The sequence below is a fragment of the Rutidosis leptorrhynchoides genome, chromosome 9 (genome assembly GCF_046630445.1).
Source record: "Rutidosis leptorrhynchoides isolate AG116_Rl617_1_P2 chromosome 9, CSIRO_AGI_Rlap_v1, whole genome shotgun sequence".
Taxonomy (NCBI): domain Eukaryota; kingdom Viridiplantae; phylum Streptophyta; class Magnoliopsida; order Asterales; family Asteraceae; genus Rutidosis; species Rutidosis leptorrhynchoides.
Genome location: NC_092341.1, coordinates 359,825,132 through 359,846,707, shown reverse-complemented (window position 1 = coordinate 359,846,707; position 21,576 = coordinate 359,825,132). Strand labels below are relative to the sequence as shown.

Here is a 21,576-nt window from a genome sequence, read left to right as displayed (position 1 = left end):
TTGGGATAACCAATTAGCTTAAAACAGTTGATTATTGTGTGTCCTTTGATTCCACAGTGAACACAACCTAATTGTTGCAGTGGTTGACGGTGGTTTGTGGTGATGCTCTCGGTTCCGGCAACTGTTGGTGGTTTATGGTGACAAAGAGCTTCCAGGTAACTCTTTCCATTATTTGTTGGGCTGTCGTCTAAGATTGACATGGCAGCTTGGTTTTCTAGGCTACCGTCAATCTTAGACATGGTAGCTATGTTTATGGTAGATGATTGAGACATAAAAAACGCGTATCTTGATCAAAGGATCGATACCGTTAGCTCTGATACCATGTTACAAAGAATATAAGATTATAATGATCGGTTTATTATGAACTTGTATTGATATAATCTGAATTGTATGTTTTTAGTTACATATGAGGAGTGTTCTTATATACTCAAAACACTAACAGCTATTTCTAGTTTTGGTAAGGCTCCAATTGTACTTTTGGAATCACCATTACAATAAAGGAAAAAGGTTGTTTGTATCTGCATAGCTAGCCGTTTGATTGTGCAGTCTTATGTTATCTTGTTATCTTCCATAAAGGGAAATGATGAAGTCAACACTTCTGATCCGAAAGTCAAATTACTTAATATGGTAATTTGACACTTGACTTCAATTGTTATTGTATTCTAACAACTACAATGGTCCGGTTGCTGAGACCACAACCGAGACATGGACACTAAAACAAGCACACGAAGATAGCATACATACAACATTAACACGCATACATGTAAGAACACCTTTGTTTTTCTGAATATCAGTTTTTAACTTATACAGAAGTTACCAACTTGCAGTCATTACTGATCGACTTATGAAGATAACGAGCCAACGATCAAATGTACTAGATTGCATTTGTAAATACATTGTAATTTCGTAGAAAACCATTACTAAAAAGCATGTCCAATCCCGTTCTCATAAATTGCATTTTTTATGTAGGAAAATATGAATAATCGTTTTCTAAGACAAATGTTTCTCGTTCAACTTGCATCCACTAAAAAAAATCGAACCAGATCAACCTTTCTAACCAACAAGTAACATTACTTGAACAGTAAGTTCATTTATACCATCCAGGCTTGAACATTTCCTTAACATCCACCAAAAGACGACGAAAAGGTCTACCAAAAGGTATTGAGTCTTTAAACGACGCACTGTTTAGAACTACGACTAAAGTATGCAATTATACTTTGAGAATAAGCCATGTTACCAAATAATAGCCCTTCCCCCAAAAACTCATGTTCATTAGTTGCATCTTTCAACTGATGAACACAAGCGTTGTGCTACGGCTGTAATTACTTAACTGCCCTCCTCAATTCACCATTCTCTGCGGTCAACTGGTCAACTCGAGACTGAAGATTCTTGATCATCGCCTTTGCTCGTATCACTTCCAAAAGCATAGATGAGAAGTAGGTTGTCGTTCTTGTTTCTTCATTAGTTGTTATTGAATCCCCTGAACTGTTACCATTGCTAGAACTATGCTCACTTTGTTTCGATCGCTTGTTACTTTCAAATTCGGGTTCAGAATTTAAATCAAGGTCTAGTAACCTTTCCCTTTTGCAGACAACAGTTTGGGTACCCACCTGGTCTCATGAATCAAGAACACAAAAGATTAAAACTTTATGATAAAAAGTAACAGAAGAGCAACACCCAGATGTTGTACCACTTGGTTTTCCAGTAAAAACACATCTTTTTTAGGATTCTTGATTTCGTTTTCTATCTTATAATTTAATTTCAGTATTTCTACTAAAATGATACAGTTTTGGAGATCATAATTCGGTGTATAGTTAACATATGCTTCTATATTCTAAACACACTGATATTCGAAGCGATAGATTTTATGTGAATCGATGCATAAACTCTAATCAGTAGATATAGTGTCACATAATAGAAAGATGATTCATAAGTATGCACTCTAGATGATCGTATGCAGTACGCAAGCAACAATATACGATCATGTTCCTCAATGAAATAATAACATTCCTTAAATGCTTTTCTACAAGAATTAAGAAATCATGTGTCCTAAAATGTAATGCAATGGACTTCTTTAATGCACTTCTCAAAAACATCAAGAAATTGATTTGACCATAACTATAACGACAACTGGTGATTACTTAAATGCATACACACGTACAAAAAGAAAAGGAAAATCATAAATACCTTCGTAACATTGTTTTGAGTTCCTTCACCATTCGACATTTCATCATCAGCCTCTCCACCAGGAACAATGAGTGCCACGTCATCTTGCCATTCTTCCTCAAAAAACGACGCATAAAAGCGTCCATTTGCTGGTCCTAAACCACTCTTTTCAAAAATTCGGCACAACACAAACTCACCCTATTTGTCGGCATCACCCAAACATAAATAATAAAATATTTTTTTTTAGTTAAAGAACTTTGAATACCAAATAAGTGGTATACTATACAATATACACATGAACTAATGAACTGATTAATGTGATTCAAACCTGTGCTACTTGAACCCTCTTTAATTCATGTTCCGAGAGTCGATATTCATGCATCACCCAATCGGTGCGTTTGCCATGTGGGCCTCGACCCGTATGATAAACCAACGTTTTCTTTAATCCGATAGTCTCCTCCTTATGGCTTACAACCCGGTCCTTCCCTGTTGCCTTCCAAAAGCCTTGCTCAGTTGCACGTTTTAAACGAGAACCGTTCCCATACTTCTTATCAACGGGACAAAAGAAGTACCATTCTCGGTCTCTTGTATTCAACGGAGAAAAGCCTAAAAAACCACAAATCCATATATATGTAAGATAAGATTACATAAAACAACTTGATTTAACACAATCACGCGCATACTTATACCTAATTAAAGTAGTTATCAGACTTCAGGTATATAAAAGGTGATAAACTGTTTATACTAATGCAATCCGAAATGCTTGTAAAATTTGTCATCTGTCCATCAAATTTACTAGTCATAAATATCAGCCTGCAATTGTTACTTTCTTATAACCATCGAATGGAAGATACGTCATATGGTCTCTGTTTCTATGTCTCCTACAAACAAGACTATTTTTCAGATTAAGTGATAGATTAAGCGACAAAGAAACAAATATTTTACTTACTGAAACCAAATTTTATTCTCTTTATCACAATTTCATACAAGTATTAAACAATATTTACTTCAATTTCCTATAATTCCAACTTTTCCCCAAAATGCATATAAATACATAGTTTATTTACTCACATACGGAGTATCATATTGATATTGACACACTGTATAATAATAGAGTAATAATAGAAGAATCAAATAAACAAATAATCGTATACCTGCAAGTTCCCAAGGTTCTGATTTGTAAACATCGATTTCAGCGACTGCTTGAAATCGAAATGATAGGGCACAAACTTTACGGCGTAAATAATACAGTACAAGTTCTTCGTCACTGGGATGAAATCGGAATCCAGGTGCGAGAGATGTCAGCGGTGGCGGTGCGACAACGGTGAATTGTTGACTCATGTTGATTGATTTGGCAGAAATTGAAATTGAAATTGTGGGATGAAAATAAGAGGATTGATGAAGAGATTATGAAAAAGGTAAAGACATATTGAGGTAAAATTGGGGATTGCAGGTGATGAAAGTAACGAAACCTAGCTTGCCTGAGAGTTAAGAACGTCGGTGGCGGGATACTTGCTGGACACGACAATCGAGAATTTGCTATTTATAGAGTTTAGTTGAAAAGGGAAAAGGATTTTATAACATATTAGAAGAAGATTTTTGAGTTATTTACAAATGGTCCAAGTGTTCATAAAATTACGTCGCTAGTCTCTAACTTTTAAAAATTATATGCTTCATCCTTATAATTTTAAGTTCAGACGACGGTGATCCCTGTAGTTTTGATTAAATTACGTCACTACTCCCTAATTCCTGAAAATTACATGTTTCGTCCCTGGAGTTTTAAGTCCAAACGACAGTGGTCCCTGAAGTATTGGTTAAATTACGTCGCTAGTCCATAATAACACACAACAAACTCAAAATGATTAGTTGTTATATCTCTTCGATAAATATAAATAGTGTATGTAAAACATAATTGAGAAATTAGCTTTAGAAAAAACTTTCGAATACCGTTGTTTTTTTTAAGGACGAAAAAAGAAAATAAAATAAAATTGTGACTAACTTTTAAAAATCTCGTATAACCTATAAACTCCAAATTTATTTATGTATCAGAATCATAATATATATGTAGGCAAAGTGCAAAATCCGTTAATATTAAATACACACTTCAACCTCAAATACACTTTGTTGTACTACGCACATTTATTTAAAACAATTATTAAATAAAATAAAGAGCATTGATAATTCGAAGAAAAAAAAATTAGCTGACTTGTAACATCAACAATGTTATGTTAGTACAGCTCTCATCATGTAGAATAAAGACCAAATATGAATGTGTCCTACCACAAATAATACAATATACCCAACAATGTTATGGACTAGCGACGTAATTTAACCAAAACCATAGGGACCACCGCCGTTTGGACTTAAACCACAAGGACGAAACATATAATTTTCAAGAGTTAGGGACTAACGACGTAATTTAACCAAGACCACAGGGACCACAGCCGTTTGGATTTAAAATCACAGGGACGAAGCATATAATTTTTAAGAGTTAGGGACTAGCGACGTAATATAACCAAGACCACGGGGACCATCAGTGTAATTAACTCTAGATTTTTTAATGAATTTTTTTTTTTTTTTTTTTGAAAAAAAAAAAAACCATAACATTAATAACGGATTCGAAGATCAATTCGTACAATCGATACAATAGAGTTCAAACGAGCTATACTTAACACTAAATAGACCTAATCAAACGGCTCACCAACATGAAGAGAAATCGCGTTTAAAGGGAAACAAAATCAACTAAAGCTATAACAACGAGAATCCAAATGTCGGTTATACTGAACATAGACAATTTTAATGAAACTGCTATAGAGACGTTACTGTGCATTAATGTGTTGTATATGTAGAGATATTTTGGTTTATTTTGACTTTTGTATGACCGTTATCGAAGTTTACAAAATCTTTTACACGTTAAGTTATAAAAGTTGTCGTTAGTAAAATTCTTTCTAATTATATTAATAGTAAATAGTAAATTAACCTTATTATTAATTATTAATTATTATTAATTAATTATTAACCTTATATACTAAAAGTGGTTAGAAATTGTTTAGTTTTAATTGTAGCTTATTGTAGTTTTGAGTTTATGTTCACATTACAAACGGTCCCTCGAGTTCGCCTATATTTCGACAACGGTCCCTCAAATTTACACTTTTAAGGGGTAACAAGTGTAAATATATAATTTAATTAAAATATAAGAAACTAATTTCACCCGAATTTATAACGGGCCCTATCTTCTCGCTGGGTGCGAGTTAAATTTTTCAGAGACCACCTTTCATCTCGGAAAAATCTTACGAACCCAACGGGACTAAATGTACGTGAAACAGACACTTCTCAAAAAACGCTAAACACAACGACAACTCGTATCTTCCCGCTCGGCACGAGTTAAATTTTTTCGACGGCAGCGTCAGACTCAAAATAATTTTATGAACAAAACGATACTAACTACGTTCGAAACGGACACTTTTTAAAAAAAACGCTAAACACAACGACAATCCGTATCTTCCTGCTCGCCGCAAGTTAAATTTTTTCGCCAGCACCATTAGGCTCGAAATAATTTTATCAACAAAACGAAACTAACTACGTTCGAACCGGACATATTTTAAAAACACTAAAGACGACGACACCAACAACGACGCATAACAGATGGCCCGTTTTCACTTCTGTAAATAAAAGCGTTACATATGAATACGCCTGCCGAAAGCACTCGCCGCATCGCGTGGACCGGTCCGGACTAGTTGAATATTAAGAGTAAATCGATAATATGTTAGACCAAATTTGGACACTAGTTTAAACAAAACTACATTATTTTGTTAAACCTTAAATGTCTCACATTAGCTTTACACATCTAATATCGAGGCGTTAGTTTAGAAAAGTGGCCGGATGTGAATAATTTATGACGGCCTCACGCCCATTAGGGAGGCATCAAATTTAACGCAAAACACGACAACCAAGTAATTAACGCCTAAACTAAAATAATAGTGACAACCAATCAAATAATCAAATGTTAACATGTATTTTAATATTATTTTTTTTTCACTCATCTTTCAATCATATTATACCACATTACCAAAAAAAATTATCACTCAAAATTTAAATTATGAGGCTAAGAATTATGAGTCTAAGAATTTAAATTTAAATTATGAGGCTAAAAATTATGTTAGCCAATATTAAAGGTGCCCATCAACGTTGCAAGCTCTAAGAGACAAATTATGAGGCCCAAGTGGACTTAAGCCTTTTAAATGATATGTGGGGATTAATTAGTCTGTTAAAGTAAAGTTGTGTGATGACCCGGAAATTTCTGACCAAATTTAAATTTAATCTTTGTATGATTAACATTTCCGACACGATAAGCAAAGTCTGTAAAACTGAATCTCAAAATTTTTGAACTACTTTCATATATTCAAATACCTTTCGGTTGTTCTTGACAATTCGCGAACAATTATATGTATATAGATACATATATATATATACTATAACTTGAAAACGTAACAATGTATTAATTGTTTGATACTGTACATTAAACTTATTGGTTTAAATATTTATTTGAATATATATGATAAGTTGGAATATTAATTGTATGAATAATTTGCGACGTATATTTAAAACGTGTTTATGAATGTTGAAAATATATATTAACTTGGTCATAAAACGATTTGTTATTATATATATATTAACAAATAGCGAAACAATAATTTATAAAAGTAAATGACTAAAACACTCGAAAGTTTAAGATACACTTTGAATGATATAGTTTATTGATAATTTAAGACTATATTTTGACAAAGGTACGAGTCACAAAACGTAAATTGCGAGTTTTCTAAGCGTACGAAAATGCGTTCGAGAAACCGGAACCGGGACATAAGTCGAGTGACAACGTACGAGTCATCGGAACGAAAATTACAAGTCAACTATGCACATGAATTTAATATAATATATAATTAATTATTTAAATTAAATATATTATATATATTATATTTAAATATGTCGACAAACAAAACAACAAAAAATTGTGAGCTGGATTTTGGGGCCATGCGATCGCATGAAAAATAGGCATAAAACCCATGCGATCGCATGGGGTCAGATTTCAGGAAAAGTCTATAAATTGAATTCGTTTTTGCTCGATTACACACACATATATCCTCAGCTCTCTTTATATATTATTATTATTATTATTATTATTATTATTATTATTATTATTAAGATTAATATTATTATTAATCTTATTATTATTAATATTATTAATTAGTATTATACATAAAATACTACGACGAGGTTATGAGCGTGTCACTTTCAAAATGGTTTTCAAGCGGGATAGAGCTAAGGAAATTATGGGTTATTGCCAAGGAGGTTATGGGTAATGTTCGGGGGTATATTTGTGAATCAAACCTAGTGTTTATCATCTCTGTTACGTCTACGTACTTTTCTACAATATTGAATCTCAATACTGATACGTAAGCACTCATATCTTATCTTTTATATATTAATTATGTATCCATGTCTAGTGCTCAAGTATTATATTTATATATGCTTGTATGCTAAATTTCGTCGTTAAACAGTTTATAATGAATCACTAATTAAATACATATATTACTGGTAAAAGGTATATGATATACATGTTTTTGGAAAGCTGGCGAAAAATCAATAACTTTTCATTTAGATATCGAATAGTTTCGATGAACGGATTAAAAGATATGATCAACTGAATTATGATTGACGTTAATTGAAATTGCTTTTGAATCTGCAATTAAGATTTAAACAATTTGTTTACGAGACTGATAAAGTGAACTTTTAAATATTACCAACCGAGTAAATGAATCCTTATATAAGGCACGTCTCGTTTTGTTGAACTATTGTCAAAATTGACTTTTTGAAACGACTTTGGATAACTATTATATGTCGATCTCGAGCATTAGTATTGTGATACACTATGACCTGACCTAGCTTAATAGACATTTATTGATCAACATATGTTCTCTAGGTTGAGATCTACGATTAATTGGTAATCCGAGTTTCGGTCACATTTTGGTGAACAACTTTATATGCTGCTAAGGTGAGTTTCATTGCCCCCTTTTTAATTGCTTTTGCAATATATATTTTTGGGCTGAGAATACATGCAATTTATTTTAAACGCAATGGATACAAGTACATACTTAATTCTACACTAAGTTTGAACCGAAAATCCCTTAGCTTTGGTAACTAGTAGCTGCCAGTACATAGGATATGGACTGGTGGGCGCGAATAACAGTATATGGATCCATAGGGCTTGACATCCCCGTCCGAGCTAGAGCGCTAGCCTTTTAACGGACGTGTGTTATTTGAGTTTAGGGCACGTTGGTTTGCGTGTATTAAAACGAATGGGGTATTTATCATTATAACGTTAAAGCTTAGTTACCAGGGTGCTCTGTTACGTAGAATCTATTGACAAACTTTTGATAAACGTTTCTGGAAGAAACTGTAACATCCCGCGTTTTTCCGTTAAAATTATTTTAACACTGTTTTTTTTTTTAAATAATATCTTTCGTTATTTATATTCGTAGATTCCGTTAACAAACGTTCATAATATTCTCGTTATTTAATTATAACATCACTCGTTTACACGAGCGTTTTTAAAATATTCGTTTGGTTAATTCCCGCACCCGCTTTGAAACTTGAGGGACTAAACTTGCCAAGAGGGCAAAGAGATGACTAGGTCAACTAGTCAACCTTCACCCTCCTCCATTCATTTCAACCTCCCCATTTCATTACTTCCATTTTTATTCTCTCAAAACCTCAAACACAAAATCATCATCTAAATTCGGTTTAGGGAGCTAGCAACAAAACAAATTACATATTTGGAATCCTCTCTTCATCCTCTACAATTTGATACCAACTTCATCTCGTTTGGGTAACATTTCTAAAACTCTAATTTTCTTTAAATTCGTGTTTTTGACTTGAAATTGTGTTAGTTAGTGTCTATGGCTCGTGTATAATATGAATATATGTTTTGTTTGCTCGATTTGTTGATTTAGAGTAACTAGTATGAACTTTGAAATGAGTGTGCTTAATCTTTGATTTTGGATGATTAAATGTTGTTTAATTGTTAAAGTGCATGTTTTAATTGTGTTACTAGTATCATTAGTCACATTTTGATGTGTAGGTTGATTAAGAAAACTTCAAAAACATGAATATTGATTTTTGTGGATTTTGGTTAGGGTTTGATAGACTTTGAAATGAACTTTTGATGCGTTGAATGCTTGTTAATGTTGTTAGTAAGTGTTTAGATGCAATGTATGCTTAATTACCTTCGAAACGGCATATCGTATGTGTAAATTGGATTCCCGAATCATAAAATACGTTTTACGAACTTGAAACTTTGAAAATAAACCTTTCTTGATCAATTGACGAGTTTTCGGTTATTGTAAATGATGTTTGTGATTGATGAATTGTGTTTAGTTGTATTCCTTGTCAAAATACCTTTCCAACGATATAAGATACTTGTTTTGGATGTTTACGGTTTAGGATTTATGGGTATTTGAAGTTGGATTCGTGCATAAGTTGAAAACTGCAGAAAATAGCTGAACAGCATGGTGCGCGGCGCGCACCTCACCCCGCGCGGCGCGCAAATGGGTCTGGCCAGATTCTGCCTTGTTTGGCGCATTTCACGCGAAATGTTTGACTAGCTACCGACCTCCGATTCACATGAAACTTGTTTTAATATACTTGTATATGAATATTTAGCATAGAAAAATAGTTCGGGACCCGACCCGAACGCGTTGACTTTTCGTTGACTTTGACCAAGTTTGACTTTTAGTCAAACTTAACCAAACTTTTATGCAATCGTTCTAACATGCTTTTATACTTGATTCTCGCATGAAACTTGGCAACGTGATTCACATGCTATACTTAATCGAGTCGTAATGAGCCATAGGACTAATTGAACACATTTCACCCGACCTTGTATCGTAACCGGTTAATTGACATAACTTACTTGTTTAGGTCAAGGCTAAGCAACTTTCATGCACACGTTTACTTTGTGAAGTACTTTTATACTCGTGCACTCGAGGTGAGATCATAGTCCCACCTTTTCAACAACTTTTATTCTTTTAAATCGTGGGCTGAAAAACATATACATTACATACTTATATACATTTCATATGTATATATACTTTTCATACTTTTATACTTTGAACACAAATATGAATACAAAGATACAGACGAGTTAGAACAAAAGTCCTCAATCCAATTATCATTAGTTCCACTTGCAGGGTGTAAGTGTAAGCGAGTGATTATGTTGTGTGGCCATACGGGTTTAACGAACCCTCATTCAGACGGTTCGCTACCGTTAGTGGATGAAATATAATTTCAACGTGCATAGTGTATGTTCTAACACTATATTCAAAATTCAGAGGGAAGATTCAGTTAAGCTTTGGTAATTGGGTGCTCGCAATACAAACTACATTCTTCGGAATAAATACGATTTGGATAATCATCTATACAAACTATTGTGGTTCAAAATATACTTTTACAAATACATTTATGATCTCACCAACGTTTTTCGTTGACAGTTTTCTACATGTTTTCTCAGGTTCATACTTGGCTACTTGATACATGCTTCCGCACTCTTTGATTACTTGATTGGAGTCAACCATGCATGCATACGCTAGGGATAGTACTTTTGGACTCAAACTTTTGTTTACATACTTACGCTATTTATAGCAACTGTGTTTTTAAACTAATTATGTCGCAAGTTATTTCATTTATACTTTATGACTTTTGTAAACTTAGACTTGTTGTCGAACGGTTTTGTAAACTAAACTTGCAAGTCTTGTACCTTTCAAATGAATGCGACATAATTTTGGTCAAACGAGTCTCATATAGGGACTACGACCACGCAACGGGACCTAAGTTAACGGCGCCGTCAATAACGGTTTTGGTCGGGTCGTTACAAGTGGTATCAGAGCGTTGGTTGTAGGGAACTAGGACGTGCATTAGTGTGTCTAACAGAGTCGTTAGGACGCATTAGTGAGTCTAGACTACAACCGGATAGTTAGCATTTGCATTCTGACATACATTTGCTATAGATAGCACTTACTTGACTACTTGTGCATTATACTTGAATCATTCTTAGGCAAACTTTTTAATGGTACCCAACCTTCATCATACGAACTCGTATTCCGCCACTTTCTGGTAATACACGTAAATTCAAGATTCATGCGCGTAAGGATGACAACGACTTCATTGGTCACACTTGTCCGGGAACCCTGTCTCCCAGATTATGATTCGCCACCGTTTCAACTTACTATCGGTGTCACACCGGTGTTCCTTACTATCTACCACTTCTTGTTACTACCATCACTACTCTAGGTGAGTATTGTCATCGCTAATTATCACTACGGTTGCGTACTTTTTGTTATCATGATTCGTTACTCTTTTCGTGCCTAAGGGCATTATCGCTTGACTTGAACCGCAATGACGTGAACAATCATTTATACACTTCCCTCGGGGAACGCTTCTTTATAGTTGCACTAATTCTTTCGATTCAATACGAGTCACGTTAGAGACGTCGTTACACTTTGTTTATTTTAAACTTCACGATTACACGAACTTGAATCTATAGAGTGATGTGGAAATGGAGGTATGAGTTAGCGTAATATAACGACACTCGATCAACGTGGTTATATTACGGTAAGACATACCAAAGTTCTAGTGACGCGTGATGATGGTTAGACTCGATCAACCTAAACACCACCATGTGCCATGTACATGACTTCATCTTTTCAGGTTTGGACATCCGAAAACTCCGAGAATATTTATAACAACCATACCGGGGACACACCTTCAATTATTGTCAAATTATATTTATGCTTCCGAATGAATTACCGATTCCATTCGACTTCAACCGTATGTCACACGGGTATACTAGCTCGTCCTCGCACAGTCTTATTGACTAACTACAATTTACTCGTTATGCTCACATCGGGGCGGAAACTTCTCTTGCATCACCCTCGTACTTCCGGTTCAGGAGGTCCTTATTCTAAATTCTCAATGGAGAGCGACTCTTCACGTCATACAAGTATTCGCCGCGAGGGTGGATAGTCCTAACAATCGTTTTCAAAACCCGATAAGAACTTGCCCCGACGAACGTTTTTGGAAACCGATAAATCTTCCGCGACGCGAATTTTCTTGAGAAACTTGTCCTAGCTAACGTTTTCAATTCCTAGCAAACTTGTTCAATATGCCTTAGGGAAATGTACCCCGTTTCGGATCGAGATCCTCGTTTCACTTCTAGATTTTGGAGTACCTTACAAAAAGCCTCGGGACCGCGTTTAGACATGAGTACCGCGTACCATCCACAACCCGACGGACCGGACAAACATGCGATTTAAACCTTGGAAACCATAATACAAGTTTGTATTACCAACTTCAAATTTACTTGAGAAAAGTATTTTCCTTTAACCGAATCCTCGTACTACAATGATTTTCATTCGAGTTTTAACGTCACTCCTTTTGAAACCACATGTGACCGGAAACGTCATTCTCCTTTGTCGAACCAAGTAAACGATGATTGGGGCCGAGGTTATTCATGAGCAACCGAGAAAATTTATTCATATTCAGGTAAAACCCTACGCGACTCGTAATCACCAAGAACTACGCCGATGTTAGACGTAAACATTTCAAATTCCACGTGGGAAAACCGCGTCACGTTAAGAGTCGCACCTTGGAAAAGTGCAATCCGTTTCGGGAAAACGTAGGAAGCTAAATCCGCGATATTTTGATCCTTTAAATTCTTGGGGTGTTTTGGACCCGTCGCTAGCCGTTTAGACTTTTCCGACTCATTTTGGGTCTCCGTTTATCCTACATTCGATGTATCAACTCAAAGACGTGTTTTGCGAAACAAGAACTTGTCATTCCTTTTCGATAAGCTTACTATCGACGATAAACTTCATTCCTAGGAGGACCGGTTGAAACCATGAATCGTGAAACCAAACTTCAATCCAACGTAAAAATCCCGACCGTCGAAGTTCGTTGAAATGCCCAAGGACGTACCTTCACTTATCCGTATAATTTACAACGCAAGATCTCGAGGAAGAAACAACAACTACTACTTCCAACTAAATTTCGGGACGAAATTTCTTTTAAGGTGTAGGTAATGTAACATCCCGCGTTTTTCCGTTAAAATTATTTTAACACTGTTTTTTTTTTTAAATAATATCTTTCGTTATTTATATTCGTAGATTCCGTTAACAAACGTTCATAATATTCTCGTTATTTAATTATAACATCACTCGTTTACACGAGCGTTTTTAAAATATTCGTTTGGTTAATTCCCGCACCCGCTTTGAAACTTGAGGGACTAAACTTGCCAAGAGGGCAAAGAGATGACTAGGTCAACTAGTCAACCTTCACCCTCCTCCATTCATTTCAACCTCCCCATTTCATTACTTCTATTTTTATTCTCTCAAAACCTCAAACACAAAATCATCATCTAAATTCGGTTTAGGGAGCTAGCAACAAAACAAATTACATATTTGGAATCCTCTCTTCATCCTCTACAATTTGATACCAACTTCATCTCGTTTGGGTAACATTTCTAAAACTCTAATTTTCTTTAAATTCGTGTTTTTGACTTGAAATTGTGTTAGTTAGTGTCTATGGCTCGTGTATAATATGAATATATGTTTTGTTTGCTCGATTTGTTGATTTAGAGTAACTAGTATGAACTTTGAAATGGGTGTGCTTAATCTTTGATTTTGGATGATTAAATGTTGTTTAATTGTTAAAGTGCATGTTTTAATTGTGTTACTAGTATCATTAGTCACATTTTGATGTGTAGGTTGATTAAGAAAACTTCAAAAACATGAATATTGATTTTTGTGGATTTTGGTTAGGGTTTGATAGACTTTGAAATGAACTTTTGATGTGTTGAATGCTTGTTAATGTTGTTAGTAAGTGTTTAGATGCAATGTATGCTTAATTACCTTCGAAACGGCATATCGTATGTGTAAATTGGATTCCCGAATCATAAAATACGTTTTACGAACTTGAAACTTTGAAAATAAACCTTTCTTGATCAATTGACGAGTTTTCGGTTATTGTAAATGATGTTTGTGATTGATGAATTGTGTTTAGTTGTATTCCTTGTCAAAATACCTTTCCAACGATATAAGATACTTGTTTTGGATGTTTACGGTTTAGGATTTATGGGTATTTGAAGTTGGATTCGTGCATAAGTTGAAAACTGCAGAAAATAGCTGAACAGCATGGTGCGCGGCGCGCACCTCACCCCGCGCGGCGCGCAAATGGGTCTGGCCAGATTCTGCCTTGTTTGGCGCATTTCACGCGAAATGTTTGACTAGCTACCGACCTCCGATTCACATGAAACTTGTTTTAATATACTTGTATATGAATATTTAGCATAGAAAAATAGTTCGGGACCCGACCCGAACGCGTTGACTTTTCGTTGACTTTGACCAAGTTTGACTTTTAGTCAAACTTAACCAAACTTTTATGCAATCGTTCTAACATGCTTTTATACTTGATTCTCGCATGAAACTTGGCAACGTGATTCACATGCTATACTTAATCGAGTCGTAATGAGCCATAGGACTAATTGAACACATTTCACCCGACCTTGTATCGTAACCGGTTAATTGACATAACTTACTTGTTTAGGTCAAGGCTAAGCAACTTTCATGCACACGTTTACTTTGTGAAGTACTTTTATACTCGTGCACTCGAGGTGAGATCATAGTCCCACCTTTTCAACAACTTTTATTCTTTTAAATCGTGGGCTGAAAAACATATACATTACATACTTATATACATTTCATATGTATATATACTTTTCATACTTTTATACTTTGAACACAAATACGAATACAAAGATACAGACGAGTTAGAACAAAAGTCCTCAATCCAATTATCATTAGTTCCACTTGCAGGGTGTAAGTGTAAGCGAGTGATTATGTTGTGTGGCCATACGGGTTTAACGAACCCTCATTCAGACGGTTCGCTACCGTTAGTGGATGAAATATAATTTCAACGTGCATAGTGTATGTTCTAACACTATATTCAAAATTCAGAGGGAAGATTCAGTTAAGCTTTGGTAATTGGGTGCTCGCAATACAAACTACATTCTTCGGAATAAATACGATTTGGATAATCATCTATACAAACTATTGTGGTTCAAAATATACTTTTACAAATACATTTATGATCTCACCAACGTTTTTCGTTGACAGTTTTCTACATGTTTTCTCAGGTTCATACTTGGCTACTTGATACATGCTTCCGCACTCTTTGATTACTTGATTGGAGTCAACCATGCATGCATACGCTAGGGATAGTACTTTTGGACTCAAACTTTTGTTTACATACTTACGCTATTTATAGCAACTGTGTTTTTAAACTAATTATGTCGCAAGTTATTTCATTTATACTTTATGACTTTTGTAAACTTAGACTTGTTGTCGAACGGTTTTGTAAACTAAACTTGCAAGTCTTGTACCTTTCAAATGAATGCGACATAATTTTGGTCAAACGAGTCTCATATAGGGACTACGACCACGCAACGGGACCTAAGTTAACGGCGCCGTCAATAACGGTTTTGGTCGGGTCGTTACAGAAACAACTGAAATCTTGTGATCCACTTTTATATACAGATTATGCGAAACACTAAAACTATGAACTCACCAACCTTTGTGTTGACACTTGTTAGCATGTTTATTCTCAGGTTTTCTAGAAGTCTTTCGCTGTTTGCTTATATGTTAGACAAGCTATGTGCATGGAGTCTTACATGGCATATTTTTCAAGGAAACGTTGTATTCACCAAATCATCACCATGTATATTATTTTGACTGCATTGTCAACTGAAGTACTATTGTAAACTATTATTTACGGTGATTGTCTATATGTAGAAATCATCAGATGTCAAAAACCTTTAATTTAAATATTCATTTATGGTGTGCCTTTTCAAAAGAATGCAATGTTTATAAAACGTATCATATAGAGGTCAAATACCTCGCAATGAAATCGATGAATGACGTGTTCGTCCATATGGATTTGGAGCGATCGTCACAAGTTGTTACGGCTGTTATAGCTATTAGGGTAAGGACACTGTCTGTTTGGTACAAGGGCACTGATACGTCCAGATCCAGCTACACGACAATGCGCAAACAGGGCATGCGTATGCCACGTAAGCTCAACACAAACAGTATGGCTTGAGCCCAACTCCCAATGTTGGCCAGAGCTCAATAAAGAATGACACGTCAGCATAGCAAGACCCAAGAACAACATAAACCCTAATGCTTGCCTATAAATATGCTATTGTTATTCCCCAAAGAACTAGTTGAAATCAATCAAGTCACATCACTAATAATGAGACAAGACATTTTCTCTCTCTAGAAGTATCCCCTCATCACTCGCTTATCAACTCAGCACTCGATCCCAAACCGAGTCGAGTTCGCTTATGCATCGACTAGCTGTCCGTCACCCTTTAAAGATCCTCATCTCCAACTCAGTTATTCACGGTATCCGGACAAGAGAGCGAACATCTAGTCACCCTAACTTCACCCAAGATATCTCTGCACTTAGGCTTATTAACGGCAACCTACTGTATTAACGGTTGACGGAAATATGTACGAAATTTTACGGGTCATTAACATAATAAACAAAGTTAACAAAAATATCACTTATGCTTTACCGAGTATTAAATTTCAGCAAATGGTATTTTCCCCGTAAACTCGTTGACTTGATTTAACGTTACGACTCCCATTGGGGGGAAGAATGCGATTTATTTTGCTTTTGTTTTTTTCTATTAACGAAATATAAGTCGATTTTGATAATCACTTTGATTAGGGTTTCTGATTTTCAATGGACCTCTACTCCTGAGGTAAATACCGTATTTAGTTGATCTATCGTTTTATACTTCTAATACTACTGGGTTCTTCAAATGATGGATCCACATCTTGTGTTCAACTTTCGATTACTTCAGGATGAGCTCAGATGCAGCCTCTGGTTCTGTTATATATAATTGAACAATTTGGTTAATTAATTGACCACTTATCACATGTGCGTTTAACTTTATTGATTGATTAAATCTGAGGTCAATTTGTTATAAGAAGAAGATTGTATGTATGTCGCAGTATCTCATGCAAGTTAGGTGTTTGATGAAATGCCTAGGATCATGCCACATCTTTTACTGATGCCTTTTCCTCTGCACATCATCTAAGGATCATTCTTTAGTTTTATCCATTGATTGTTGATTTATGAATCTGAATATGATATGATAAATTGCTAAAACATTTTAAGGAAGTAAGATAGGTTGACTAGAAGCTTATAACCATTCAGATATAATTCATATATATATCTTCTTTGTGTTCATGGCTCAAATCTATGAACCTGGATTAGTAGTTGCCTATACATCCTCTTACACATCACCTCAAACTCCTATACAATGTTTCTGTATGTTTACTTGATTGCCCATATTAAGATATCATTTTTTGCTTGGAACTATTTGTGCTTTTACGTAGCAAATTAGTTTTTAGAATGAAAGGTACACGGATAGCTATCTACCTATCTTTTCTTATGTAACACCTATGAAGCCTTGATATGAGCATTTATCTATTTACTACTGTGATGCAGAGAAGATATTTTTCATTTATACACAAGAGTATTTTTTCACTTAATACCTCTGCTGTGTGGGCGATTGATTGTCTGTATTAAATTATCAATCTTTTTTATGGAGTTGCGAACGAAATCATGCTTTAGATTGCACATTGCTGTCTTACATTGTAAAGTTTAATGAAGCCTTGAAATTTTATGCTATTTCTTATCTATATACTAATGTGATGCAGGTAATGTACTTTGCAAATAAACGCACATAAGTATTACTCGTTGCCTATAGGAAAATGATGGAGATTTTCTCAGTTTTCATTGTTGTTGTTATTACTGTTGCACTACTTGTGGTGCGGGTTCTGTATGTTATATCTCAGAGTAGCAAACCAATTCGTAACACTTCTCAAAAGCATTTGAGTACCCTTGTTGTTTTAGGTTCAGGTATGGTTTTTATTCATATACATATATACTTTATTCTCTATTAAAAAAGAAACATACTAGTTAACTCATTATCAAATTCAAAGTTCATATGAGTTTATTGCACAGGCTTCTAATCAATTTTTGTCAAATATGATCCGGAAAGTCAACAATATGCCCTGAAAATCAAAAAATCTTAGTTACCTTTAATTATAATAATCGGTGTCTTTGGTTTTGTTGTAGGTGGGCACACAGCAGAGATGATAAATCTGTTATCAGTTATGCAAAAAGATCGATATACTCCAAGGTTTTACATTGCTGCAGCAACTGACAACATGAGTCTTCAAAAGGCGCGTGTTTTTGAGGAAACTTTGGACGATAAGGTACATACAAAAATTCATGTTACTCATGATATTGTTTTCTTGACACATTCAAGTTTTTACGCAAGATCTTAGAGGTTTTTAAATTGCCCTCTTCATGTTTTGAGTTTTGACAATATACAACTCTCTTTTCTTTTTGTTGCTGTCACATAGTTAAAGCCTGAATCAACCTCAAGTGGAATTCATTTCTTATGTATAAATGCACTAACTTTTTGTACATGACTGCATATGCATTAGATGGTTATTTGTATTCATTTACTCTTTTATATAGACAGTCTGTTACGAGAGCATGTTAGTAGTATTTTACTTATCTGTACAAATTTTATCAGGCATATAATGTCTTGGTAACTCTTAGATATGTGTGAACCGAAATATGGGTGCGGGCAACATGCTTTTTTGAATGAGTTTGTGCGCTCTCTAGATATGATTTGTTTAGAAAAGCTAAAGAAACAATTTTTGAGCCCTATATGTCTATAAAATTATGCCTGGCAAACGGGTCGGGTTGGGTCGAGACCCAAATGGGTTTGGGTCGAAACATGTCATGGGTTGAAACGGGTCAGAATTTAAATGGGTCAAATGGGTTGGGTCCCGACCCTGGTTGGGTTGGGTCTGAGTGGGTTGAGACCCAAACGGGTTGGGTAGGGTCGAGAATTATTTTGTTCAATAAAATTTTAGTTTTAAGTTTTAAGTTTTTTTTTTTTTTTTTTATTATTTATTTTAATTTGAAAAATTACACCGTGCAACTAAAAATCAAAATTTTACAGCTCGACCCGTTGGACCCATATACAAGACCCGCTGGACCCGTCTCTATTTGTTGAACTTGGTAGATTTGAACCCGATCGACCCATTTCTTATTTTTTTGTCTAAGACCCAATATGTTTAAAAAAAACTCATTGGACCAATTTTTAGGGATGCAAATCGAAAAAACTAGACACTTTACAACTTGACCCGTTTGACCCATATGCAAGACCCATTAGACCCAAATTGAACAGTTTGGGTTTTCTTGACATTACCCATAATATATAGTCCAGTTTCGATCCAAAGAGGAGCTTACTGCTTACAGTATGAATTCGCACGATTGATAACTCAATATATGTTGGTAATTGTTCTATGCATCTTATATATTTTGACTAGATGTCATAAAGTTAAGTCATATTATGTGTAATGTCATTCGTGTTACGGAATCTACCGTTTTTAGGTTTTCTCTCAACTTAATGCTCTTTTTAAAATCATTTTTTAACTTGAATAGAACTTGTTTCGTATATTCAAATGCCAATGTCCTTTGTTATCTAAATAAACTCAAAGTGTGGCATTAAATTGTACCTATTTGTGCAGGCAAGATTACAAGGGCCAGATTCTACCCATTTTATGCAGATATATAGAAGCCGTGAAGTGGGTCAATCATATATTACCTCTGTTGGGACAACATTATATGCTTTAGGTCATGCTTTGTGGCTCATGTTGAAAATCAGACCTCAAGTGGTACCCATTTTTGTTTTCTTCACTTCAACTAATGTTATTATCTCTTCATTTCATTGTCTTTTTTTTTTTTTTTTTTTTTTTTTTTTTTTTTTTTAAGTTTTTAATGACATTTCTTATTCTTTATGCAGATTCTGTGCAATGGTCCTGGGACTTGTATTCCTATATGTACAATTGCTTTTGTTTTCAAGGTTTGAATACCTCAACCTTAAAAAACTATTCTCTCCATCCCATGAATAATTGTGATTACATTTGCATGTAATATTAGAGCATTTCATTCTTTTGAAAAAAATTATGTTAAAATGTTAAATTACAATTAAAAAAACCGTTGCTTTTTAAAAAAAATAAATAATGTAAAATAAAAAAAAACTGCAGATTCATTTACTTACATTCATAATTTATAGTGTCAAAAAACTGTCAAAACAATTCTCTTAAAGTGCATCCCACGTCTAACTTTCTGTTACTAAAAGGTGCATTTTTGACCCGTTACTTTAAATGGTCGATTTGGGTTGTGCATCCAAACGGGTTGAAAGTAGCAAAAATTTTGTCTTTTTTAACACAAGTATATATAAAGTATTGGATAAAATTGATCTGTTATGTAACCCACCTGCCCAGCCCATTTTGCCACCTCCTGTTGTGTTTTTCATCTGTTGACCTTTGTGCTGACCATGGATATGTGCAACTTCAGGTATTGGGTATCAGATGGTGTTACATATTCTATGTGGAAAGTATTGCAAGAGTTAAAAGATTATCATTGAGTGGCTTGCTTCTTTACAAATTACGCATGGCTGATCAGTTGTTTGTGCAGTGGCCGCAACTACAAAAACAATATCCCCGAGCTCATTATGTGGGTCGCCTTATGTAGCCAACGGTTGGGCTAGTTGATTTAATTCTAGTGGAACAAATACCATTATTTTTTGTTTGAAGAGTTTTTAGGCTGCCTTCTTATTCAATTTGTAGCTTCTATAAGTTGCATTTACAAGGAGAAGCTGGTAAAAGGATGTGTTTTTACGTCTGAGTATGGTTATTGCTGCAACAATTTTTGGGAACTTCAAGTTTAAGGAAATACTGTTTGGGTAGTACTTTATGTCTATAAAACTCTATATACATACACGAGTAGTCTTTACTTGAGTTAATATTTTTCTACTCCAGTTATATATAAGGTTGAAGAACTTGAAACGCGGGAAGAACTCGGATGTTAACTAACGTTAGAGTTTTTTTTTTTATATATATAAATGTATATATATATTCTAATATATATGTATAAATATTAAACTATGAAATATATATGTTAAATATATAAAATTATACAATGTTTGATTACTATATAAATATAAATAGGTGCAGGATCAATGGGAGAAATAACCAATCGGGGGGAAACAAATTTTGTTTTTTTTCGTTTTTTTGGAATTTTTTTTTCAGAAATCAAGATCACACGAAAATATGAACACACTTCGTGATGAATTTTATTATTTAGGCGAGAAAACGATCGACAAAAATAACATTCAAGATAATATTGATCGTGAAGAATGTTAAC

The 21,576-nt window shown here is 34.6% G+C and overlaps 3 protein-coding genes across 3 annotated transcripts; 1 reads left to right on the top strand and 2 right to left on the bottom strand.

Annotated features, from left to right (window-relative positions):
• Positions 1 to 1,245: 1,245 nt before the first annotated feature.
• Positions 1,246 to 2,353, bottom strand: LOC139867516 (uncharacterized). The gene is made up of 2 exons (XM_071855880.1): positions 2,188 to 2,353; positions 1,246 to 1,610 (listed from the first exon to the last, which is right to left on the bottom strand). The coding sequence occupies exons 1-2, from the start codon at positions 2,224 to 2,226 to the stop codon at positions 1,323 to 1,325; spliced, it is 327 nt and encodes a 108-aa protein (XP_071711981.1). The 5' UTR covers positions 2,227 to 2,353; the 3' UTR covers positions 1,246 to 1,322.
• A 135-nt stretch (positions 2,354 to 2,488) lies between these two features.
• Positions 2,489 to 3,662, bottom strand: LOC139867515 (NAC domain containing protein 50-like). The gene is made up of 2 exons (XM_071855878.1): positions 3,321 to 3,662; positions 2,489 to 2,772 (listed from the first exon to the last, which is right to left on the bottom strand). The coding sequence occupies exons 1-2, from the start codon at positions 3,505 to 3,507 to the stop codon at positions 2,489 to 2,491; spliced, it is 471 nt and encodes a 156-aa protein (XP_071711979.1). The 5' UTR covers positions 3,508 to 3,662.
• A 13,172-nt stretch (positions 3,663 to 16,834) lies between these two features.
• On the top strand, positions 16,835 to 21,221 carry LOC139867119 (uncharacterized). The gene is made up of 6 exons (XM_071855450.1): positions 16,835 to 17,038; positions 18,003 to 18,204; positions 18,424 to 18,563; positions 19,896 to 20,042; positions 20,171 to 20,230; positions 20,728 to 21,221. The coding sequence occupies exons 2-6, from the start codon at positions 18,057 to 18,059 to the stop codon at positions 20,902 to 20,904; spliced, it is 672 nt and encodes a 223-aa protein (XP_071711551.1). The 5' UTR covers positions 16,835 to 17,038; positions 18,003 to 18,056; the 3' UTR covers positions 20,905 to 21,221.
• The last annotated feature ends 355 nt before the right edge of the window (positions 21,222 to 21,576 follow it).

Excerpts from the sequence above, each read along its gene's own strand:
- LOC139867516 (XM_071855880.1), bottom strand. The coding sequence starts at position 2,226 with ATGTCGAATGGTGAAGGAACTCAAAACAATGTTACGAAG. Across the intron at positions 1,611-2,187 it reads CTCAAAACAATGTTACGAAG|GTGGGTACCCAAACTGTTGT; the intron begins GTATTTATGATT and ends TCATGAGACCAG.
- LOC139867515 (XM_071855878.1), bottom strand. The coding sequence starts at position 3,507 with ATGAGTCAACAATTCACCGTTGTCGCACCGCCACCGCTGACATCTCTC. Across the intron at positions 2,773-3,320 it reads AGAACCTTGGGAACTTGCAG|GCTTTTCTCCGTTGAATACA; the intron begins GTATACGATTAT and ends GTGGTTTTTTAG.
- LOC139867119 (XM_071855450.1), top strand. The coding sequence starts at position 18,057 with ATGATGGAGATTTTCTCAGTTTTCATTGTTGTTGTTATTACTGTTGCA. Across the intron at positions 18,205-18,423 it reads CCTTGTTGTTTTAGGTTCAG|GTGGGCACACAGCAGAGATG; the intron begins GTATGGTTTTTA and ends GTTTTGTTGTAG. Across the intron at positions 20,231-20,727 it reads CAATTGCTTTTGTTTTCAAG|GTATTGGGTATCAGATGGTG; the intron begins GTTTGAATACCT and ends GTGCAACTTCAG.